This window comes from Pipistrellus hanaki, assembly GCF_964339955.1.
Source record: "Pipistrellus hanaki genome assembly, chromosome: 10".
Lineage (NCBI taxonomy): Eukaryota > Metazoa > Chordata > Mammalia > Chiroptera > Vespertilionidae > Pipistrellus > Pipistrellus hanaki.
The window spans coordinates 26,772,628-26,798,349 of record NC_140512.1 but is presented as its reverse complement, the minus strand read 5'-3'; the positions used below and the strand labels follow the sequence as shown (position 1 = coordinate 26,798,349).

At 41.1% G+C, this 25,722-nt stretch overlaps 1 protein-coding gene across 6 annotated transcripts; it reads right to left on the bottom strand.

Annotated features, from left to right (window-relative positions):
* Positions 1–1,182: 1,182 nt before the first annotated feature.
* STEAP1 (STEAP family member 1) lies at positions 1,183–23,550 on the bottom strand. Of its 6 annotated transcripts, none has more exons than XR_014796185.1 (6): positions 23,438–23,547; positions 19,052–19,160; positions 16,304–16,816; positions 15,565–15,729; positions 12,811–12,967; positions 1,183–2,533 (listed from the first exon to the last, which is right to left on the bottom strand). XR_014796185.1 is itself a non-coding variant. In XM_084897448.1 (5 exons), exons 2-5 carry the CDS (start codon positions 19,130–19,132, stop codon positions 12,947–12,949), a joined length of 780 nt encoding a protein of 259 aa, XP_084753574.1. In that variant the 5' UTR covers positions 19,133–19,160; positions 23,438–23,547; the 3' UTR covers positions 12,786–12,946. The 6 variants fall into 6 exon arrangements, 3 of the variants coding, with proteins under 3 accessions (XP_084753574.1, XP_084753573.1, XP_084753572.1); XR_014796186.1 differs by lacking the exon at positions 1,183–2,533 and adding an exon at positions 8,102–9,074; XR_014796187.1 differs by lacking the exon at positions 1,183–2,533 and adding an exon at positions 8,109–8,618.
* Positions 23,551–25,722: the final 2,172 nt, after the last annotated feature.

Below are 25,722 nucleotides of genomic sequence, written 5' to 3'. Positions count from 1 at the left end.
GAGTTGGCTTTTCATTTTTTTTGAGAGTTTCCTTTGCTATGCAGAAGCTCTTTGTCTGATGTAGTCCCACTTGTTTATCTTTGCTTCTGTTGCATCTGCTTTTGGTGTGAGATTCAAGAGTAAGAATAAAGATAATTTTCTTCGGTTGCACAAGGCTGCAAAGAACAGTTTAAAAGGTAAATACCACCAAAAAAGCTATGTAAAAAAGACCTATGTCAAGGAGCCTACATCCTATAAATTCTTCTAGGATTTTTAGGTATCTTACTATTAACTTTATGATAGAGCCTCCAATACTTTAATGAAAAATAATAGCATCAGAGATAATAAAAGTCAACATCATGGAGTGCCAGGCACTATGTTAAAAGCTTTCCATGCATTATTTTATTCAATGCTGGCAATAATCGTTTTAAGTCCCAAGAACTCTCCAAATACGTATATTAAACTTACTTTAAGGTCTTATTCTGTTGCCTCCATTAATGTTCTATAGGTTTCAGTTGTTTTGTTATTTGAGTCCGATGATCCTTTTTAATGGTGTAAAATTTCCTCAAACATTCGGTAATGTCTGTTTTTATTGTTGGTGCAGTCTATTTCCTTGACCAAATGACAATACCTGTTTGCTTGTCTGTTAATGCATTTCTCCTTCTGGTGATAAACAAAGAACACAATGGAATGGGTGGTCCAGAGGGCTGGTGTATCATTTTCCCAGGGCTTCCCTAACAAAATACTGCAATCTGGGTATCTCTACACAATAGAAATTCATTCTCTCACAGTTGTGGAGACTAAGGTTCAAAATCAAGATGTTGGCAAGGCCACACAATCTACAAAACCCATAGGGAAGGATCCTTCTGTGCTTCCCTCAGCTCCAGCAGCCCCGGGCATTGTTTAGCTGCATAATTTTAACCTCTGCTTATGGTTTCCCATGGTCATCTTTCCTGTGTCTGTGTGTCTCTGTGGCCTCACATGGTGTTTTCCTCTCTATGTCTCTTCCCTCTTCTTTTTTTGTTAAATACATTTTTTATTGATTTCAGAGAAGAAGGAGAGGGAGAGATAGAAACATCAATGATGAGAGAAAATCATTGATGGGCTGACTCCTGTACCCCCTGCCACCTTCCCCCAACCCCCCACTGGGGAACAAACCCACAACCCGGGCATGTGCCTTGACCTGGAATCAACTGTGACCTCCTGAGCCACCAGCTGGGATCTTCCCTCTTTTTTTTAGGACACCAGTCATATTGGATTAAAGGCTATACTCCATCTTAACTAACTATATCAGCAATGACCTATTTTAAAATTAGGTTGCATACTGTGGTTCTAGGGGTTGAGACCTCAAAATATCTCTTTTGTGGATATAATTTAACTGATTACAGTAAGTACCCAGATCACTGAATAAAAGTGAGCTTCTCATCCTTACCTTGTACATCATCCTGCATCTCTGGTCCCAGAAGCTACTCTGGGAGTCCTCAATTCCAGAGCTCCCTCCTTAGAGACCTTACTAGTACATGCCAGTTTATCCTGGGCAAGTGTTCAAGTCAGGATGCCCTTTTCTTTCTGTCCTCTTCCATCACTGGAATTCTTGCTAGACTCTGCTTCTTAGGTCCAAACACTGAAGCCAGGAAAATTTCCCCAAACCTTTTTTCTTTGTTTATAAATAAAGCCTGCTGACAGCTGTTCAGATCTTCGGATGAAGGAGTCACTGGCCAGATCTTCTGAGTAATCCTTTAATGACTCATCCAATGATTTCTCCAGGACGGAGTTGTTAATTTGGAACATAAGAGTTAACCAGGGTTTTCTTAGGAAGCTTTGCAATAGCTTTTATTTGGATCTTGTGTTGAAGTATTTTTGTTGATCTGATCTTATCTTCTCCTTCCCCACTCCTCCAAATAGTTTTCATGTACTGAAATTCTCTCAAGTTTTTTGGTCCACTGATACCACCTTTTCCTGTTTTCCAGTGTGTTATGGATCCTTCTTTAGCCATAGCTTTTTTTTAATCAAGATGTTGGCAAGGCATTTAATGTCAGTGGCATTTGGTGGAGAGGAAATAGATATATGAGCTGCTCTGCCATAATTATACTAGAGGCCCGATGCATGAAGATTTGTGCGAGAATGTGCCTTCCTTCCCCTAACTGCCAGCACCGCCTTCGCTCTGGCCAGAGCTGGCTTTCCACCTTCCCACACTGCCCAGAGGACTGGAGAGGCTGGAGTGGTGCCCTGCCCCTGGCTGCTTAGCGCCTGCATATGCAAAATAACCTGCCATCTCTGTTGAGTTAATTTGCATACTCACTCACTCCTGATTGGCTGCTGGGCGTCAAAAAGGTATGGTCAATTAGCATGTTGCTCTTTTATTAGTGTAGATGGCACTAGAGGCCTGGTGCATGAAATTCAAGTACAGATAGGGTTCCTAGGCCTGGCTGGCAATCAGGGCAGATCGAGGCCTTCCAGCTGCTGGCAGAAGCCTTCCTTCGTTCCATGCCATCCCTGGTGGCCAGCACATGTCATAGCAAGCAATCAAACTCCTGGTCTCTCAGTCAAACTCCTGAGGGGGACAATTCGCATATTAGGCATATATATATATATATATAGATAGATAGATAGATAGATAGATAGATAGATAGATAAGGTGTTGATTTAAAATAGGTGTCATCAAGCTTTTTATGCCAAGGGCCAGATAGTAAATATTATAGGTTTTGTGGGCATAAGATTTCTGTTGCAGCTACTCAACACTGCAAAAGCAGCCATAAACAATATGTAAATAAATGGAAGTGGCTATGCTTCAATAAAACTTTACTTACAAAATTAGGCAATGGATCAGGTTTTGTGTACTCCTAACACCATTGGATCTCAAATTACATTATGCAGCAGGATCTCAGAAAATACTTAATAAAACACATTGCTCTCATCACCTCCAGTTTCTTACTCAATAGATTTGGGGTGGGGATTCCAGAATTTTATTTTTATTAAGCTCCCAGGTGATGCTGATACTACTGGTCTGTGGACAACACCTTGAGAACCACTCATCTAAATAATTTTGTTTCCTAAACACTACTGTCTCAACCATTTGTTGGTGATACAACTGTGTTCCTTATTTGTTTATTTGTTCATCCATCCATTCAACAAGTATTTATTGAGTTTCTACTATGTGTCAGGCTCTGTTCTTGGTCATGAGAATATTGTCATGAATAAGACAAAGTGTCTGTTCTCATATAAGACAAAGTGTCTGTTCTCATAAGTGGGGGAACTAGACAAACACAAGTGTATCTGTAAAATATCTAAGGAAATAATAATTACATAAATAAAGCCAAGGAAAAGGTGGAAGAACTGTTTTAGATAGAATAGTCAGGGAAGGCCACTTTGAAGAGGTGAGATCTCAACAGATAAACCGATGTAAAAGAGCTAATTATGGGAAAGGTAGATCATTCCAGGAAGAGGAAATAGCAAGTATGAAGGCCCTAAGGTGAGAATGAGTTTGTGTTTGATAAAAAATAAGGAGAACATTGTGGTTTGACTGAGATAAAGACTAGCAGGATTTCAGTTCAGAAAAGTGGGCAAGGTATAGAGGTTGTAAAGATTTGCATTTTATTTTATGGGAAGACATGATAAAGAGTTTGCATTTTATTTTATGGGAAGACATTGGGGAATTTTGTGCAGAGGAGTGACATGACAGCATTTACATTTTTGAAGTATCACATGGTTTCTGGGTAGAAAATATTCTGTATGTGTTGCAGCAGGGGTTGAGGATGAGAGTAGTAGCAGAAAGATCAGTTGGAGGATTTCAAAAATTCTGGAGAAGGACTACAGTGCCTTTCTATATATATATATATATATATATATATATATATATATATATATATATATATATTATTTTACAGAGAGGAATAGAGAGTTAGAAACATTAATGAGAGAGAAACAACGATCAGCTGCCTCCTGCACACCTCCCGCTGGGGATGTGCCCACAACCAAGGTACATTCCCTTGACCGGAATCGAACCTGGGAGCCTTGAGTCTGCAGGCCGACTCTCTATCCACTGAGCCAAACCAGTCAGGGCAGGACTACAGTGTCTTGGACCAAGATTATTTTAGTGTTGAGACATTGTTGGGTGCAGAATATATTCTGTAGAATTCGTTGAAAAATTGGATGTGGTGTATGAGGTAAAGAGCAGTATCAACTATAACTCCTGAGTGTCTGTCTTGAGCTGGGTAGAGATGGGAAGGAAATTAAGGCTTTAGCTTTAGATTATGTTTGAGATATTTTTTAGACATCCAAATGTACTTGTCGAAAAGGCAGTTAGATGTCATAAGCTGGTGTCCCGGTGAAAGGTCAAGGCTCAAGATAAAAGATCAATTTGGGACCTGTCAACACACTTTTGATGTTTCATATTTAAAGGTATACTTCTCAAGGAGATCACCTACATTGTGGGTGTAGATAGAGAAAAGAAGGGCACCAAGTAGTTAACCTTATTAACTTTGAGATGACGGGAAAAGGAAGAGGAGCCAGCAAAAGAAACGGAGAAAGCAGGAAGGAGAGTATGGTTTCTCAGAAGCCAAGTAAAGAAAATGTTTCCAGAAAGAGAGAGTTATCAAAGTTGTCAAATGTTACTGGGTAAGCAAGTAAGAGGAGGACTGGAACTTAGTCACTTGGTGATCTTGCTAAGAGCGGATGCAGTGGGAAAGTGAGAGTTAAATCTGTTCAGAATAGAAGAGGAACCAATGGCAAAAGAGGACATAGAGATATGAACATAGTCAACTCCCTCTAGGGGTTTTTGCTTCTGGTAATGTTTGTTAAATTATATCTACCTATCCTAAGAACAAGTAGAACAACAAGAGTAATTATAAAAATTGTGTGAAGGTATTGGATAGCTAACAAAATAGTGAAGAATAATAAGTTTTGGAAGAAGAAAGAAACCCAGAGGGATAAGTCCAGCACCAAGGTCTACTTTTTTATTAAGAGAAAAGGTAGCTGAGAGGTTGGGAATCTGAACAGCACCTTTAATAATGTAAAGAGACTAATAGGATAAAATATGTAACCCAGAGTATGCCTGGGGGACTCTCCACCAGACTTAGAGTTGGAATTGCCAAAAACTAACTCTTAGGAATAAGTGTGAGTCAGAACTAGTTCAAATCTGGCAGAAACTGAAGCTGGGCTCCAAATAAATTCAACTTAATATTAACTCAAGGAAAGCTCACATTGTTAGTGCCCCTAACTGCTTTCCAGAAGAAAACACAAATTCTCTTTGGAGTAAGACAACATCATTCATCATTCTCAAATTATTTCTAATATATATATATATATATATATATATATGATAACAAGTGAAAGCCAAGGGAGAAAAACCCCTTAACAATAGAAACAGGCTAACAGGAGTATCAGGTAACAGAATTATCTTTAAGATTATTTGCTCAAGGAAATTTAGGACAGATTAGGCAATTTTACAAAAAATTGGAACTATGAAAAAACCAACCACAAATTGAAATTCTAAAATTGAATTTACCTGATAACTGAAATTAAAAACTCAATAAATGGGTTTAATAACTGATTAGACACTATTGAAGAGAGATTAGAGACCTAGGGGATAGGTAAAGTGATCACCAGAATGAATTATAGAGAAAAATAAGGAATAAAACATGCAAAGAGAAGTTATAAAATAGGAGATGTAGTGAAGACACCTAGCATCACTAACTGAAGCCCTGGGAAAAGCAGAGGAGAGAAAATGGGACATAAGCAATATTTGAAAAGATAAGGATAGAATTTTCCAGATCTGTGACAAATAACAAACCAAAGATTCAAAAAGTACTATAACTAAAAGGAAACCAGTTTGTCTAATTACAGAAATGTTCTGATAATTAAGACAAATAGGGAAAAATTATAAACTAGCCATAGGAAGCTCAAGAAACAATAGTTATGAGATTTCTATTCTTTCATCAGAAACAATGGAACATTTTTTAACAATCTGAAAATTACAGTCAACCTAGATTTCAAAATATCCAAAAATGTATCCATTCTTAATGAAGATTAAATAAAGATATTTTCAGACCAAAACTTGTGGGGAAAAAATGTTTTATTCCCAGCAGGCATGCACTATGCATTGAAAGGAACACTAAAGATTTTTTTTTTCAGGTAATAGAGAGAAATAAAGCCAGATGGAAGGTGGGAGATTGAGGAAAAAATAGAGATCAAAAGGGAAAATGTATATAAATCTAAAAGATGTCCAAAACAAATCTAAAAGATGTCCAAAACAATGCTTATATTTAGATCTAAATATATATATAATTAAAATACAAAACAAAAATATCAAGATAAATGAAGTTAAAATGGCATGTTTCTTACATTATATAAGAGCAGGTAAAATTGCTAATTAAAATTAGGCTTGGTTAAGAGTCAATGATGATATACAGTAATCTCTGGAGTAACTTCTAAAGGTAGTAAAAATATATAATTGTTTTGAGGTAAAAACCAGAGTAATAAATAATCTCAAAAAACTGAAAGAGCAACATATTAAATAAATGATGAACATAGAACTGGTGAGAAAATAGGAAGCAAATACTAGCCAAAAGAAAGCTGAATAGAAAAATTAATATCAAAGTAGGAAAATATTTTGAGGAATTTTGCTTTAAAGGTTTGTAGAGAAATAGGTTAAGAACTAGAGGGGGACATTAATTCATTTTTTTTTTTTAATACTGTGACCTAATGGAAATAATACAGGAAAGACATACACAATTTAAGAGTAAAGCTCTTTGAATAGAAAAGAGATGGGATTTAGTGCTGAAACAGAAGAGTTGTCTTAGGGATAAGACAATACTTTTTTTTTTTAATTAAAATAAGCAAAGGATAAAGGAGGTACCAGATTCATTCACACACACACACACACACACACACACACACACACACACATATATATATTTGTAGGCGAGAAGATGAGACAGTTCTCTTCTGATTATATCTGTTTCCTAAGGACAATGCACTAGTTGAGTGTAGGAGAGGTTATTATTGGTTTGAACAGAAGGAAGGTGTAACAGCAGTTTTAAAGTGAAAAAATAGAATTACCTTGGAAATATACAAAGAATAGGCAGTGTTGAGAGTCCACCTAATCTTTGCAATCATTAATTTAAAGTGAGGCTAGTCAGTGTGGCAGTCATGTGTTTTTTTCCAGCTAAGTTCATCTTCTTCAGTGAAGATGTAGAATAGGTGGAGTTGAATATGGGTTCAGGTAAAGCAAGCATAGTTTCTTTTCATCAGTGCTACACTTCCCTTGCCCTCTTTCATAAGTACTGGTAGTGAGTTGGTGAGGGACTGTAATGCTGGTTGTGCTGAAAAACACCTCCCAGCAAACCTTGTCTGACCTCCGCAGCTGGCTGTGCTCTGAAATTGGAATGAGGACTATTTAGCACTTTTGGTTCTCAGTTGTTGGCCTAGTTGGCAAACGTGAGAAAATAGGAAAAAACCCATTTTGAACTTCACAGCATCAACACATGTGTCTGCAGAGATAGACCACGCAGATGCATGTAGATTCTATTCTCTCTTGTGCGATTTCAGCTCTAGGGTCTGGGAGGATTAAGTCATTTACCTTACCTGTGGGTTATACCAGTATCCCTCTTTATTTCATCAATGCCTCCCCTACTTAAAGCAACTTTGAGTAGGTTTCTATGCAATCCCTGACAAAACAATCCCTTTCCTCATCTGTATACATGAGGAGGGGTTTTCCAATGATGCACCTTGAAGCCCAAGTTGCCACAGGGACTTGTGAGCAGGATGGAGGAAACAACAAAAAGGCACAAACAGCTCAGGTCCTGCTAGCCCAACTCTCTGACCCCTAGTACACGTAGAGTTCTTATTAGGGATTTCACTCAGAAAGTTTCTATTTAAAAAAAATGAATGTAAACCTTTCTATTCCCGCTCTAATACTGTATAATTCCATGGCGTAGATCCTTTTATATTTGCTTTTAGTGATAGTACAACTTTTTTAAAAAAATATATTTTATTGATTTTTTTACAGAGAGGACGGGAGAGGGATAGAAAGCCAGAAACATCGATGAGAGAGAAACATTGATCAGCCGCCTCTTGCACACCCCCCACCAGGGATGTGCCCACAACCAAGGCACATGCCCTTGACCAAAATCGAACCTGGAACCCTTGAGTCCGCAGGCCTACGCTCTATCCACTGAGCCAAACCAGTTTCGGCTAGTGATAGTACAACTTTAAGTTATGAGGGTAGGTCTGAAATCACTGCCCAGGTCAGATGTCCAGGCACGAGTCAGCCATTATGATATTGTCATTATAACCCCCTAACTATCTTCCCGGTTCTCTCTCAGAAGACCTCCTCGAGTTGGTTATTCTGGTCCAGTTGAGGTGCAGAAGTCGTAATGCTTCTAAGATCAATAGCTTCTGCTCCAATACAATTTTGGCACTTATGTTTCCTTCCCTTCTTCTCTCTCTCTTCAATGATGTTTAGAAATACAGCCATTTTGTTGAGGGAGCCTCATTTCAGTGGGGTCATGCCTTGGGCGAGGAATTCACAAACTCATGAGATCTCATCAGTTCAACAATTTCTTGGCACAGTTCCAATGGACATCCAGTAATAATTGTGGGGCTGTCACATATTCATCAGCCATAAATGTGAGTGAGGCCTGACCAGATGAAAAAGTAGAATTAGCTGAGAAGAAGAAGGTACTGAACTTTAGCCTCAGGACATGTGTGATGGTTACACGTCAGTGATTTATTGATTTATTCAATTATAGGGCTATTTTCAATAAATAGGAGATCAAATAATTTATTACTTCTTCAAAGGGTCTCTTGATAAAATCTGGAAAAAAATGGCATCAAGAAAGAGGACTTCCAGTTAACTGAGTAAAACTTTACATTAAATCCAAACTGGAATTCTGACTAACACTTTCACTCTGAAGACTGGGTTTAGGAAAAGGAGCTACGACATCTTGTTCATTTTCTTGAAAGAAAATTTCAGGCTTAATTTTATCAATGAAAATTACATATTTTTCTTATTCATTTGTATGCTTAGTTTTACAGATCCCATGCTTAATAGGCCACAACTTCTTACAGGCTTCCTCAGACACGTGAGCTACCATCTGAAAATCAGAGCAAAATCAAAAATTTCTTTTTTATTGTCTTAAACAACATTAAATGTGACTCATTATTAAAGTAGAAAAAGGACATCATTTTAACAGGTTTTTTTTTTTTAAACAACAACAATAAAGATAATAAGATTCCTATAGAGGAAATGCTTAAAGAAAATAAACCCCAGGCAGACTTCCTTTTGAGCAGAAAACGAAGCTGTGTGTGTGGAAGGAAGGCATCTGATTCCTGGCCAGTGGCTATTCTCGGGGCTGCTCTTCGTGTTCCTGGGAGACTGTGTGACTATCCTCCACAATTGTCATAATTGTATCAGAAGTTTTATTTTAAAAAAAAAATCATCTTATCCAAAGGGCAACTGCCCTAACAGGTTTGGCTCAGTGAATAGAGTGTCAGCCTGTGGACTGAAGGGTCCCAGGTTCAATTCTGGTCAAGGGCATGTTCCTTGGTTTGGGCACATCCCCAGTACGAGGTGTATAGGAGGCAGTTGGTCGATGTTTCTCTCTCATCGATGTTTCTAACTCTCTATCCCTCTTCCTTCCTCTCTGAAAAAATCAATAATTTTTGTTTTTAAAAAAGGGCAAAGAAGTACCTTCCTTTTTCTTCCCACTGTCCTTCACAGTTACATTTGTGCACGCTGAAACAAAAACCTCACACTGCATCCCTTAGCAACTGAGATTACTGTAAACAGCATACAACGTACAGCACACACATCTGTTTTTGTTAAAAAAAAAATCTGTTGAGGTTAAAAACATCTGCTGCTCCTGTAGGAATCCCTATCCTATTTAATGCCATTTCTTTAAGTCATGGAAGCTAACAGAATCCTAGAAGTTCTTTTCTAAATGCCCTTTTCTCCTTCACTCCTCATGTTCTACTGTTCATGAATTCATGGAACTTCTTTCTTCTATCATTTTGTATTGGCTCTACTGTTTTATCCATACTCTCTGCCACGACCTTCATCTAATATCTTGTTTCTGTCCTGGGACATTGCATTGTCTCCATAGTCTTTCAGCCTTCCAACTTGCTTTCACCTTGGCTTCCATCAAACCCATTGGGCCAGCAGGGGGAAGAGGATGCGGGAGTTGGCCCTGCCCCTGATCAGGGTGCGGGGGCAGCAATCAGGGCCAGTGCCAGCCAGGGGGAGGAGCTGCAGGAGGTTGGGGGGGGGCTGTGCCCCCATTGGGCTGGTTTGCTGCTGCCATGTGCCTCATAGTGACTGGTCGTTCCAGTTGTTCCGCTGTTCTAGTTGCTTGGCTTTTATATATGTAGATATGATTTTATTGATCTATCTGGCCTGCATCTCTGCCCAATATGGTGTTTCCTTCACATTCTTGTGGCTAAGACTCTAATCCTTCCAATGCATGTCATCCCACCATTTTATAACTCCATGTTGCTCACTATGGTATGTATTTTTCTATTCTATCTAAATGACTCCTACTTATTCTTTAACTAGAGGCCCAGTGCATAAAATTTGTGCATGGGGGAGTGGGAGGACCTCAGCCCGACCTGCACCCTCTTGCAATCTGGGACCCTTGGGGGATGTCTGACTGCCGGTTTAGGCCTGATCCCTGTGCAATTGGGCCTACACTGGCAGCCGGACATCCCTCTTGTAATCTGGGAACACTGGCTCTTAACTGCTCGCCTGCCTGCCTGATCACCCCTAACTCCCTCTGCCTGCCTGCCTCATCACTCCTAACCCCCTCTGCCTGCCTGCCTGATCACCCTAACTACTCTGCCTACCTGCCTGATCACCCCTAACTGCCCACCTGCCTATCTGATCACCTCTACTCATCTCTGCCTCGGCTCCCATCACCACGGCTTCATCCAGAAGGACATCTGGAATGATGTCTGGAAGGTTGTTCAGCTGTCCAGTCTAATTAGCATATTACACTTTTATTATTATAGTTACCCAGCTCAAATAGTTCTTTTTTTTGATCTTACAAACTTCCTTACTTTGCCCTTAAAAACGGAACTGGTCTTTTTCTTAGTGATATCAGTAAGTCTAGAATACATTGCTGTGCTAAAATTGTCTTCTCTTAGTGTCTGTGAATAGGGACTAGGTCATTTTTATCTTGATACTAGAGGCCCGATGCATGAAATTTGTGCAAGAGGCTCGGCCCTGGCAGCTGGGGTGACTTGCTTGGCCCTCACAGCTTTGGCTTCATCTGGAAGGTCATTTGGCTATCCAGCCTAATTGGCATATTGTGCTTTTATTATTATAGATAGCCTCTGTTTAGTACTGGGACTGGTATACGGGATATATTCTATAAATATTGAGTAAAACTAAATCCAAGCTTATAGCAAAAAATATATTTTTAAGACTTTTGTTTTCTTCTGCTTATAAAAATACTATACAACCATTGTAAAAAAGTCAGAAAAGATGCAAACAGTAGATGGTCTAGTTTTCAAATTGAATCTCTAAGTTTTGTGCTTTATTTCCAAGACCTTTGTAAGTCTATTTTCTCTTATTCCTGGGAATTATCCAAAGGGTTTATTCTGTTTCAGAACAGGCCTGTTGCTGTTTATTACAATGGCTAACAGAGAAAGGACTCAGCTGTTGTCCTGGACAGCTTCATCCAAGTGCCACTTCAGGTTGGAATCTTGTTCCCAAGCTGCAGCCTCTATGACGCCTTGGTAACGGGAAGGTTGAAACATGATTTCTTCCTCTCCCTACTGGAGATGCTGACACTTTGCCATCTTGCAATGCAGTTGTGAGTGCAGGTACTTGACCGCTACATCGCAGGGCTGGTTTATTATGGTACTAGTTATGGTACATGTGTCAACTTAAGTGGTTCCATAGTAATGTCCCCTTGCTGGATCTGGTTTGCACTTCTAGAGCCCTAGATTCCTTTTTCTCTTGTGGTGAATTATTTTTCAAGGACACTATTGTCTGCTCTGTTCCTAATTGTGCTACTCTCAACTCCTTTCTTCACTACCTGCTGACAAGTCTCTGCATATCTGAGCACCAATCGTGCATAAAATTCAAATTTATAACCCAGAAGACTTCTTTAGCCTATCATTTGTAATAGAACAAAAATAAATAAATAAATAAATAACTGAACTCCACTCAATGAATATATTGTTTTTCCTAATCTGTACCATTAGCTCTATTGGTCCTAATAAATAATTTACCCATATAACAGAGAAGGTTTGTGGTTAGTTTTGCTAATTATGAAAAACCTCTGAAGGATGTTGGGTTAGAGTCTGACAGTAGACATATATTTTGCTCCTTGGAGAACTGATTCATGGTCTGCTTTTGCCACTGTATTAAGGTAAGTTAAACTGAGTGGTACATAACTTGGGTAGAGAAAATGGAATTGACTTTTTCTCCTGGATAGCCTGGGTTTTATTTTGCCTGGCTGCGTATGCTACTATTCTGCTGCTTTACTTGTGTAGACATAGTCTGTGTGTTTTTGAGGTAGGTGTTCCAAGAATCACACCCAGTTACAGGAAAACGAAAGTTCTTTTAACAATAATCATAACACTGTATATACCTGTGTGGTAGATTCAGATAATACATTTTTTTTCATGGCTCATGATACCTTTTAATGAGTAGTGAGTACTGGTATTTCAAGGCCTTTCATTATTTACTAGAGGCTCGGTGCATGAATTTATGCACAAGTGGTGTCCCTTGAGGTAGCCTGCAAAGATCAGGCCCCAGCGAGTTCCCCCAGCCGTGCAGCCCCACAGCCCTGCCTGGTACCCTGCCTTGGCCTGGTGCTGCGTGCTCACCTGCTCCACCATCCTGCCGCAGTCCCGCTCTTGTCGGGGCCCATCAGGCTGGCAGTGCCTCCATTGCTGCCAGCTGCCAGTGCTGCATCGCTGACGCCCGCCATGTTCCATGCCGTCCCCTGGTGGTCAGCGCACATCATGGCGAGTGATTGAACTCCTGGTGGAATGACCACCCAAAGGGATGATTTGTATACTAGGCTTTTATTATATAGGATAATGCTATGTAGTCTGGCAAATCAGATGTGATTATTCAACTTTACTGAACATAGAGAATGCACTGAGATTATTTTATTTCTTGCTTTGAATCAACTCTGAAAGGATAGACACATATTTTAAACTCATCACTCAGAAACAGAGATAGACTAAGACTCTCAGTGGTCATTTTTATTAAGCAAATACAAATTGGAAATGTTTATGATGAAATATATTAAATTTGAACAAAATGTTGTAAACTACAGTTTCTACAACTGGGAAGACATCTCAACCTTGTTAAGTTTGGTGACATCTTCCCAACCATGTCTAATCTTCAGTATCTTCTTTCTCAAGCATGGCAGGAAGAGTATAGCTTTACATATCAGGACAACAATTGGAAGGAAAACAGCTATCATAAAACTTGGAGGTGTATACCACACAAATTGTTTTATATCGACCCATTTATTCCAGGCAAAAATCAATGCATGTATTGTGCCCAGTAGAAGGGCAACAATTCCTAGCTTGCTCTGCAAAAGAAAAAAAAAATTATCTTGGTGAAGACTGGTTCCAAAAGTTTTTCCATCTTACTTAATCTGGATCTGTTCTGTTGTTTGGAAATTCTTTCATTCATCTGTAATGGTTTTCCTATTACATTTCTTAACAATGTCCACTCACACCTTCCCGTTCTTTTTAACATGTCCCCACCTTACCCCTACTTGTGGGTAATGCCTCTGTCTCTAGGCTATTTAAATTAAGAAACTTCACAACCCTCTTCCTTTCTGTCTTCCTTTCTATCACACCGTCTTTTTTTTCTCCACACTTTGTTCATCTCTCTTAGGACACTTATATTGTGATGGTTTGTCTCTTGTGCATTCGCCTTAATTCTGCCTGTCAAGAGACATCTAAAACCAGGGCCTCTCTTACTCATCATAGGACCCCTACAGAAGCAACACAATGATTGGTGCATTTTAGGTGCTCAGCAAAGGGTGGTGGGTTGATTGAAGATTAGTGCAAAAATCAATTCGACCTCAGTGATCTTTATTACTTGCAAAGGCAACCAAAGTGATTGACTTTGATTTTGGTATCTGAATACTAAAACAAATGATCTTGGCTTATGTTAAAAAAATAAATAAATAAAACATTCTGATAAAGTGGGAAATTACCAACAATCGTTTCAATGTTTGAACAAAACATAAAGATATGAAGATGTGGAGAAAAATTCAAGCATTGGGATACTTGGCACCATCTTGATAAAGTTGCTTAAAAATAGTTGTTCACCTAAATAATTTTACAGCATCCTGATGATAGCACATCTAGATAACTTCTAACTTCTATTCACTTACTGAAAATGGTCATTAGCCTGCCAGGAGAAATTCAGCTCACAATTATTGAGCAGTAAGTGAATAGCCACAATGAATACACTCAAATGGTTAAGTTTCTATTTTCAGATATAAGTCTCCAACATAAGTTGGAGAATAATCAGTTCTTGGACTGTAAATGAGAAGTTTCTAGGTTATTAATTGAAAAATACATGAGACTTGTTGAAGATTAATTTTACCTAATGTGTATTATGAAGTAGGCGTTGTGTATGTAGTGAGTGAAATGGGCTTAGTCGTCAGGACTCAGTGCTTGAATTCCTGATTCGATCTGAACAGTGGTGTTTAGCATGTGTGCAGTAGGCAGAGCAATGTAAGAAGAAAGTTATTTAATGAGGGGCAGAGAACTCCAATGGCTGAACATACAAAATCAACAAATACTGCACTTGGGAAACATGGCACCATCTCTAAGCCACAGTGGAATGACTCAGATGGAGATATACTTTCCAGCCTAATCAGATGTTCTGATAAAGTGTTTGTGAGAGTATATGTATGACCATATACAAAGGGTAGTAGGGAATGTCTGCTTTTGTGGGAATTTACAAAGATGTCTACCCATACAAGGTAAAGCTATATAATTTAAACAATCTTGGCAGTGCTTATGGCTTAATTAATTTCAGTCCTTTAAATCTTGTCTAACATAAATCCCCTTGTGAATTCTGGCACATAGCTCTTTTAATGGTGTAATCTACTACTAAGAGATTAACCTCTGTAAATCTGAAATAGTTTGAATTCCAAGAATATTAAGAAGCTTAGAGTAAGCTACATAAAATTTAACTTGGAAAAAGCAGCATTTAAAATTAGGTATTGGAATACCTTTGGTAGATATAACTCCATATTTCAAGGAGAGATGCTTTTTTAGAGATAGTACAAAGCTATGTAACTTACAAGGGATGAATAAAATTAGGTGATAGGCAAGAGAATATTTTTATTTTTTTGGGGGAAGTAAAAAAACCCATAAATATTAAATTCCTAAAATGTCACATTTAAAATTATTAGATGGATAGCTGTATAATACATCTTAAATGTTAGAAATATTTCTCTTTTAATGGGGACAAGTGGTAGGATCTTGGCTACTGGCAAACCATTTGCTATTTTTTATGGGGTAAAGTCAGTATACTAGATCATATAAGCACAAAAAGATTGACCTCTCTGAGGGAACAGAAGCATTTTATGCATCTTTTACCTGGATATAGTGAAATTCTCTCCATGTCAAAGCGTCACTCACAGATGGAATAGATGTCACAGCCAACAGAGCCATGATTGCAAGTGCCACAATTCCCAGAGACACATAAATTTCCATTCTCCAAACATCATGCTCAATCCAGGCATCTTCTTTCTTTTGTTGGACCTACCAGAGGGTGAGAAGAGGAATGAGTGTAAAGAACACGTAGTTACCACACACAAACCCCCTTCTACACTCACTCTGGCTGCTATGGAGGGCCCGATAACTGGGGTCCTCTACACACTTATGACTCATTTTTGCATTCCTCTGGAAGAAATGACATGGGAACTATCAATCACGTTCTTGAATGCAACACTGATGTAACTGTTTCATTTATATGATAATTTTGGTTAAAATTGTAACGTGCATGCACACGTGGTAAATAAATAGAGAATAAGAAAAATGAGCATTAAAAGTAATCTTGTGAGGGTGGTAGAAAATGGAAATGTGGCTGTGTCCAGGAACACAGTACTTGTTTATGTTGTTAAAGTTGCAGTCTAAATTTTCAGCTTAAAATAAATTCCTCGATGTACAACTATACAACCATGCCCAAATAAAGGGTTAATAATAAAACATTGTTAAAATGCTGATTACTTTCTCAGCACAGGGTTTGAGGTGTGGATATTACCACGATAAAGAGTTAATCCGCTAGGTGACTTAGACTTCTTGGTTTAGTGGTATGTCGATCTCATCATCCTACCTGTTGATAGGCCCAGTTCAGCAACTTGTACCTGTAGGATCGCCTCATTGGATAGGATAAACTATAAATTGCATGCAGGATAGCAAAAAAGAAACTGAGCAGCCCAAACTGCTTCCTTGTTAACATCCACCTATCCAACCAATGTGGAAATTTCTTGTACTTGGTTCCATGATGAAGCTGGACAGCGGCTGCTATCACACCTGGCAAGTACACCAGCGCCAAGAGGGTGATGGAAACCATTGGCAAGACTTTGTTGATGACCAGGATTGGAATTTTATAAAAATACTGCTGATGGTAAGTTACGAGAGGGTGAATTACTTCCCTCAGAAGCGTGTAGAGAAAAGCCAGAGATGCTAGGACAGCAGCAACTTTAACTGGCAAGCGCCATTCTGGGAAGAGCTCCTGTCTATGCTGAAGCTTTTGGGGACAGTCAAAGTCATCAAAACGGGTTGTTTGGTCCAAGGGCAAAAGCACAGATCTTTTCAGCATGCTGTCCTCTCTTGCGTTCTTATTCTATGAAGAAAAGAAATAAGACATCTTAAAATTTAAACAACAGATTTCCCTAAACATATTCTTTATTGCTCATGGTGCTTTTCAGTTAAAATGGACATTCAGAATCTTGCTTATAGGATACTGGTTTTAGCTGAAGAGATGGCATAGTCTGTGTAGCACTGATTAAAGGTGCAGGTAGCTACTTTGGGGTTCTCTATTAATTTGTGTTACTTATTTTTCAAAATAAATACATGCTTCAGATATCTCCATTAAAGCTTAGGCCCGTGGTTGGAAAACTGGGGTTCGAGAGCCACATGTGGTTCTTTGGGCCCTTGAAGAAGAAGTTTAAGTTTAGAAAATTTGGCTCTCAAAAGAAGTTTCAATGTTGGGCTGTTGATATTTGGCTCTGTTGGCTAATGAGTTTGCCATCCACTGGCTTAGGCCATGTGCTTCTGCCTTGAAGGATGTAATAATGCAACTGGGAAACTAAAATTGAAAACAAAAAACATCCAGTGATCTTTGGTAAAAAATAATAACAGTTGTGAATTGTAACAGTTGTGTGTATTTTAAAATATATTTATTGGTTACTGGGCAACTCCTGGCAAGAAACTGAAGAATGAATTCTTCATTAATTCAAGTGCAAAAGATTAGAACTAATATGGTCATTACTATTAGAAAAAAATTATAATTTCCATCACAGTAGTTATAAACTTTGATTTTATATTACTAAACTATCTCATTGGTGCATGTAATGACAGGCAAACAGTCTATTAGAAGTACAAAGGCTATATAAGTAGTTAAATCCCCTAGGGATTATCTATTTCCTGAGAAAATTATACTTCTTTCCTCAGTTGTATTTCTAGTTAGTCAACAATTCCAAAGAAGGTTACATTGAATACTCTCTCATTTCCACAACTGACTGAGATATCAGCAAATTAAAAAAAAAACCACACAAGCCGAAACCGGTTTGGCTCAGTGGTAGAGCATCGGTCTGCAGACTGAAGGGTCCCAGGTTCGATTCAGGTCAAGGGCATGTGCATTGGTTGCGGGCGCATCCCCTGTGGGGGGTGTGCAGGAGGCAGCTGATGGATGTTTCTCTCTCATTGATGTTTCTAGCTCTCTATCTCTCTCCCTTCCTCTCTGTAAAAAATCAATAAAATATATTTAAAAAAAAACACACACACACAAAACTCAAAGTGAGAAATTATATCAGTGTTTCTTTATTGTGTTACTTTATGAATAAATTTACTTTTCATCCAATACTCATTTCTTAAAGCTCTATATGTAGAACCACAGCATTTTAATTCTTGAAAGTTAGTGATTAACTTGTTCTCATCTCCTCATGTTATTCATGGTAACTTTATTTCACATAGTTCTCTATAATTTTTGGTGTTTAAAAATGACCTCTCAACATTTGACTTTTACTTCCTGTCATAAATCACTGTTATATCAATGTCTTTTCCAGTTATTCCACTTAGAAGGGAGGTAAGCAGGATATAGCATCTGTCATCTCTTCATATTAAAATAATCTAAGTACAGTCAACTGAGACCAATTTTCTGGTTCAGGGTGAGGAGTTATGGAACAGGAAGTAGGGCAGTTAGCTTGAAAAATAAAAATGATTTCATTTCATGTACACTTATTTTATAGAGCGTGTGCTTATAATATCTTAATCATTTTGCTTATTAAAACAATTAAGGCAAAATAAATAATTTCTGTTAAAACTGCAGCTGAGATTATTTAGTAAGGTAAAAGAATTTAAAACAAAAAGTTTCCGTCAGTTTTTCAGCTGATATAACGTAGTCAGAAACATTTTATCTTGAGGTGGGGAAAAGTAGACCAGTGGTTCTTATGCATTTGGTTAAACAGTGAATCATTAATTAACTTGATCTCTCGGGAAGCTGCCCTGGTGCCCACTAAAAAATGCATGCTTGCACAACTGCCATATGGGCGCACTGGCGATTCTTTTGAAACACACTCATTGAATGTTAGAAAACATTGGAAGGGAGATGATGTCTAGACACTTTGCAGATAGACCAGGACCCAGGATTTTCAGTGGCTATTCAGCTAAGTGCATGGCAGCCAGTCCAGGTACAATTTCTCTCCTATATGTCCCTGGCCTGCACCCATCACGGTGTCAGTGACATGAATTAGTGAAGGAATCAGCAGGCGAGGGTGAAAAATCACTTTTACAGCACCATGAGATATCGAATAGCATTTGAGTTATGTTTATGGATTTTAATTAATTATTATTTTACCAAATAATCATCGTCTTCTAGACTTCTCCTAGGCTTCATTTTCCAAAGTTCTTGGTTTGTGGTGTTTTGCTGAATTTCCATTAATTCAATAAAATATTGCTTCAGTCACCTATGAAAATAAAAACAATTATCTTCTTCAAGTCTATGCTCTTTATGACATTGACAGGGCAATATGAACAGTGTCCTCATATGAGGACTACAGTGGCAGATAAAAATATAATTAAAATACAGTTAGTGACCGATTTACACATTAAACTTCACATTACAATCTCCATCCAGGGCCCTTGTGTCAAGAGAAATGCTTTACTTTGTCCAACCAGCGGAACAATGCATGACCTAGGTGTCTCTATGAAATTCAAATGGTTGGACGTTGCCTTCTGTTTAGGGGAATTTAACTCTGGGTGCTCATTTAGAGGGATGCCAACTCCCCTCAAAGGTAGATAGAATTAGGAATGCATTTTTTTTCTGAGGGTAATAATGTTATCAATGAAGCTGGAGTTTGCTGGTATAAGATTATTCCCCAGGAAGTTGTATTTTTGGGGTTGACACTAGAATTTGAAGTAATAATTAAATGATTTCAGGGGCAAATTTTTTTGCGTTTCAGACAATGAATAAAATGGACACTCTTTGTAAGATGAACTCTGATAGTGGCATAAAGGACTGAAAGGTGGTATTTTCAGAGTAACAGGCTGGTTTTTGTTGGTAAAACATAAATTGCTGATATTTCCACTGGGGTTACTGAGTTGGGTTCAATCACTGACATGCCCCCTATCCTGGTCAACCCTGTGGAAACTAATTTTGTCCGACTTTTTACCCTATAAAGGAATGTTTTCCTTAACACCCAACAGCACTTCATTCAGGCTAACCATTTTTTAGGAAAGAGAAACATATGATGTCACAATATTATCCATTGTTTTTATTTGTTCTAAATGTATTTCCAGAGGAATACATCTCCAGTTTGTACATTGTGAAATTCAAAGAGTAAAGCAGATTAGATATACAATAATCTGACTGAGAGAAAACAATCCAAAGTTTTCTGAATTTTAGAGCACCTGCAATGCTTCATTAAATGGAAAGTTGTTACCAGGAATAGTTTAAAATACTTAAGACACTCCCCAACTTTTAAAGGTTTGATCTTCACGAAGAATGAAGAAGAGCCATCTTTACCTAACTCCACATTTGCCCTTGTTGAAGCACTCTGAGGACATTTCCCATATATAACTTATTTTGAACTTTCACAATATTCATGCTGAGGTGTTTTGGTCTGTCCACCTTGAATGGAATCGAACTCGGGACCCTTCAGTCTATCCACTGAGCCCACCCCTCCCTTTTTCTTGAGTAAACACCTTTATTACACAAGCTAAGATAGGAAGGAAGAGGATTCCTTTGCCTTTCTGGGCCTTGATTTTCCTTAGACAGAATGCCAGCTCCTTGCCCTTGAGCACAGAGCCATCTAGTTTTGAAGTGATGAACGAAAGAACTGGTCCTGCTCCTTGAGAAGACTGCTGATTTTGGCATCCCTTTTCATCTCATCACATTTCTTCTGAACTCTCTCTGATCTTTTTTTTTTTTTTTTTTTTTTTTTTTAATCTCTTCCTCTTCAATAGTCAGCGTCCCCCTTCGTGTGGCCCAAGGGCAGTGTATGGTGAGACTCACAGCACTGTCAGTACCATGAGCTGTCATGAGCTCGATGCAGTTCTTCACTAGGGCCCTTCCCAGTTCATTGGTGGTTGCATTGTGGACATCAATAATCCCTGCTTTGTGAGTCCAGCACTCCGAGCCCCAGAAGTTGCCCACGTCCAGCCTCAAGGCTTGGTACTTCTTATTGCCACCGGCACATGGACTGTGCGTATGGAGTGGAGTTCAATCTTAGCGTTGGCGTCCCAGTTCATATTTTTACTTCTTGTCGTAGGCCTCTCTCTTGCCTCCAATCTTATAGCATCTGTGCCAGCTACAAGACCCTAGAGATGCCCATGGTTTGATGCTGGCTGGAAAGAGCCCATTAAAAAGAATGATATAGCCCTAACCAGTTTAGCTCAGTGGACAGAGCATCGGCCTGCAGACTGAAAAGGTCCCAGGTTCGATTCCGGTCAAGGGCATGTACCTCAGTTGTGGGCGCATCTCCAGCAGGAGGTGTGCAGGAGGCAGCTGATCGCAGTTTCTAACTCTCTATTCCTTCTCGCTTCCTCTCTGTAAAAAATTAATAAAATATATTAAAAAAAAGAATTACATAAAAAAATTTCCTCCATTTGGAGCAATGCTCTTCCTTTGGCCATAGAAGCGGGCATATGACTCTGGCTGGGCTATTCACAGTTCTCTGTTCCTCTGGTCACATTGATTGGTTTAGGGATGGCATACAAGCCCTGCGGAGCCAGTCAGAATCCTTCTTTGAGATTTATACATGGAAGTGGGAGGTAAAGAGGACATGCCTAAGATTTTAAGTTCGGATGATGGAACCTACCACACTTCCTTCCACATGCTGTGAGGAGGAAGATCCCTTCAATAGGATGGAAGACAGCCCAGACACAGAAGCACAAGCAAGAAACGGGGACAGAGAAGAGTTCCAGTGGTATATTTTAAGTATTTCGATTCTCTGAGACAAGATACTCAAGTTTCCAGTTACACAAGCTAATACAGTCCCTTTCTTTTGCTTGTTAGTTTGACTCGGGTTTACAAGTATAGCACTGGCATTTGGAAGAGTTCTGAGTAAAACATACGCCAATCATCTAGTATGGCATTCATGAACTCAACTGTGTGATGGACACTGAGGAGGGAAAGAGAAACGAGACTTCATGCATGCTTGGGAGGAGCTTACGGTACTTTTCCTTAAGTTGTATTAACTCCAAATCATTGGTGATTTAGCTACATTATAACTAGAACCAGAGGCCCAGGGCACGAGTTCGTGCACAGGTGGGGTCTGGCAGGGCCATCCTGATGGGGGCCGATCGGGCTGGGCCAGCAGAGGGAGGGGGTGAGGGAGGTTGTCTGGCTGGCCCTTACCTTGATGGGGTGGGGAGGGGCCGATCAGGGCCGAGCTTGCATGGGGGAAGGGGGGAGGTCCCACCCCCCATCTGGGTCAGGCTTCGGGGTTGGGGGGGGGTGAGGGAGGGTGCTACAGGAGGTCTGCTGGCCCTGACCCTGATGGGGAGGGAGAGGGAAGGAACAGGGAAGTATACAGCCATTCATCTACATGGTAGCCAGACCACGCTGAAGAGCAAAGCCAAGGAAAAGCTCAGGGCAGCGAGTGAGGCAGCCTGTTGACTGTGTGGCCCACAGTCAACTTTGTGCCCAGAAGCCAAGAACATAAAATGTCAGTCGGATAAACCATGGTGGCTTCCATCAGACATTAACCAAATATGTAATTTAAATTCCACAGTGAAATCTTCTCATGAAAACAAACAAACAAACAAACAAACAAACAAATACAGGAAACAGCACAACGTTCAGATATTAGCAATTCCAGAACTGGACCCAAAGTTCTCTTCCATCCCCAGTGAAAAAGCAGAGCATATTTCTTGATGTGACTGTTCCATTTTGCTGTAACAGGACCGCTGACCTCATGTTCCTGCTAAATATTGACATAGCCCAACTGACTCATGTTTATGTCCAAGAGTTTAGAATTTGAAGAAACTCAATGACTGGGATACATTGTGGGTTGCTTTGCAATTCCAAACTGATACTTTCAGCGGACACTTTTGTTACCACAATTTAACTACTGAGATGTTTTTCTTCACTGGGCTGCTTTTCTCAAGTTCTCAAGTACTGCCTCTGCCGTGTGTTACATGAATGACTTCTTATTAAATGTCAGGGTGTTAATATATATATTAAACAAAAAGAACAGAGTAAGACACCTGGAAGTGTTAGCATCTATTTTATCCCTACAATCCTCTTTCAGTGCATTTGACCCAGGACGAAACTAAATAAAGCCTTGATTGACTGTGTGGGGGGATCCTGATCCCCAAAGAGCAGGACTCCTGTGCCAAGGACTTAAAAACTTCCTGTTACTAGGAAACGTGAAGACCAGCTGCGCGATTGATTTTAAGCACCATGCACGCACCATTCATCAAGGCCGTGCAAACCCACGGCGATTCTGCCAAGTTGGCAAACTTACTTGCCATCAGAACCCAACCTAAGCAAAACTTAATAGCCCATCATTTCCTCCCCCGCATCCCCCAGCGAAAAGGCTTTCCTTGTGAGCGCCTGGCTCTCAACCCCTGGACCGCGCACAGCGAAGCGCTGTGCAGCGCGGGGAGCCGCCGGCAGGCAGCGCAGCGCGCCCCGCAGAGGCGCACGGAGCTCCGCCGCCCGGTCTTTGGCTCGTCCCCCCGCGGCGGCCCGAGGCTGGGAGCCGGCGACCAGCCGGAAAGATTCAAGGGACTCACTCACCCGCTTCTGGACGCGACCCGACGGGTAAGTGGCGGCCGCCGCGCTGTCCCGAGGTACCAACCCCACGCGGCGCCCGCCCGAGCCTAAGAGCGTGGCGCTGACCCCGCCCCCGTGCCCGCTGCGCCGCAGCGCCCCCTGCCGGCGCCTTCCGGCCCCACGCTCCCGCCGGGATGCGCCGTCCCTGCAGGTCCCAGGGGCCGCCTTAGGGTTTCCTCTGTGTTGCAACCTGGCCGCTCCTCCCGTCCATTTGTTTGTTGGTGTCTGGCTCCAATAGCCCTGCCCCTGCTGAGGGCTGAGGTCGGCTACACACCCTCCTGCTCGCCTTTCTGGGATCCTCCAAATAACGAACTTTGGTGTCCAGGTTCTCAAACGTTAACGTGCACCAACGGCGGGGCTTATAAGAACGCGGTTCCCCCCATCCCCACCCTCCGGCCCAACCGCCACAAACCCTTCCCAGCTCCGAGGGCCTGCGACGGGGTCCGAGGTCCTGCGTTTCTAAGAAGTTCCCAGGTCATGTTGAAGCATAATAGGTCAGTTCACCCTCTGAGATGGATTATTTTAAAGCGTGGCTAGTTCGTTTTACTTTACTTATGTATTCGCTGAATTTATTGGGGGCACAGGTTTCGGTGTGCAACTCAATGAAGCAGCATCTGCGCACTGCATCCTGCGCCCGTGGCCCCAAGCAAAGTCTCTTTCCAGCCCCATTCCTCCCCCCACCCTGGCCCACCTTCACCCACCACCTTCCACCCTTTCCCTCTGGCTATCACCTCGCTGGTGTCTGTGTCTGTGTTTTATATGGTTTTGTATTTGTTTGTTTTGCTTAATTCCTTCACTTTCATTCAGTCCCTCAACCCTGCTCCCCTCTGACAGCTGTCGGTGGGCTCCATGTATCCATGCCTCTGTTTCCATTTTGTCTTTCAGTTTATTTTGTTCATTGGATTCCTCATATAAGTGAGGTTACATGGTATTTGTCTCTGACTGGCTTCTTTCATTTAGCATAATACTCTCCAGATCCATCCATGCTGTTGCAAAAGGTAAGTTTTTTTTTCTTTTTCTTTTTTTTCTCTTCTCTTCTCTTCTCTTCTCTTCTCTTCTCTTCTCTTCTCTCCTCTCCCTCTCCCTCTCCCTCTCCCTCTCCCTCTCCCTCTCCCTCTCCCTCTCCCTCTCCCTCTCCCTCTCCCTCTCCCTCTCCCTCTCCCTCTCCCTCTCCCTCTCCCTCTCCCTCTCCCTCTCCCTCTCCCTCTCCCTCTCCCTCTCCCTCTCCCTCTCCCTCTCCCTCTCCTCTCCTTTTCTTTCCTTTTTTACAACCAAGTAGTATTCCTTCATGTAAATGTGCCACAGCATTTGTTTGTTATCCTCACCTGATGATATTTTTGCATTGATTTTTAGAGTGAGTGGAAGGGAATGAGGAGAGAGGGAGAGAGAAACATCAATGTGAGAGGCACATAGATTGGTTGCCTCCTGCACCTGGAACCCAGGTATGCTCCCTTGACAGGGAACTAAACCAGCTCAGGAGGACAGGGATAGTGGGTCCCCTACTTGGAGGCAGGTGGTCAGGCACTGGATGGGGAGGATGTGGCCCTAGTCCAGAGTCTTTCCACTCAGTCCCTGCTGCCCCTGAGGAGCACACCAGGTTCCTGTGGGGTGCAGCCAGCCGTCCCACCGCAGGAATGAGCTCAGCAAGACAGGGCCGGTGGGCCTGGGCCTTGGGAGGGGCGAGCTGCACTCCTTCCCTTAGTTCTGCAGCCACAAAACTGCTGAGCTCCTGACTGGATGGAGCCCTTGAGAGTCATTTTTTCCAACATCCCAGTTCTGAGAAGAGCCATCTCTTCTCCCTTCTCTCCTAATCCCCTCCCCCCCTCTACACACACACACACACACACACACACACACACACACACACACACACACATAGCAGGGCCTGGAGGAACAGATGGAGGCAAGCCTCTGCTGGGGGTGGCGCCAGAATCCTGGAGAAGAGCAAGCTCCACAGGGACCTTGACTGGAGGCTCCAAGGCAGTTGCCCCAAAGGTTCCAGTTCTTAGCTGCAGCCCCTTCCCCCTTCCCTTTCCCCCAACTGAGCTGAGCAGGAAGGGGCCAGCGGGATTTGGGAATGCAGGTCAAGGCAGCCCTCCAGCGGGCGGCCCTAGACCTGGGGAGGGGTGCCAGCTGCACACCTCCCCTTAGCTGCATCGCCTCCACTGCCCAGGGCCCCGGACCCTGACAGGGCGCCTGCCTAACCCGCGGGAGGGGCCGTGTTTGGCTTCCATCCCTAAGCCGCACAG

Coding starts and splice junctions, on each gene's coding strand:
- STEAP1 (XM_084897446.1), bottom strand. CDS start 19,132: ATGGAAATTCAGCAAAACACCACAAACCAAGAACTTTGGAAAATGAAG. Junction 16,817..19,051: donor TAGAAGACGATGATTATTTG/GTAAAATAATAA, acceptor TTTTCTTCATAG/AATAAGAACGCAAGAGAGGA. Junction 13,530..15,564: donor GAGAATTTCACTATATCCAG/GTAAAAGATGCA, acceptor TTTCTTTTGCAG/AGCAAGCTAGGAATTGTTGC.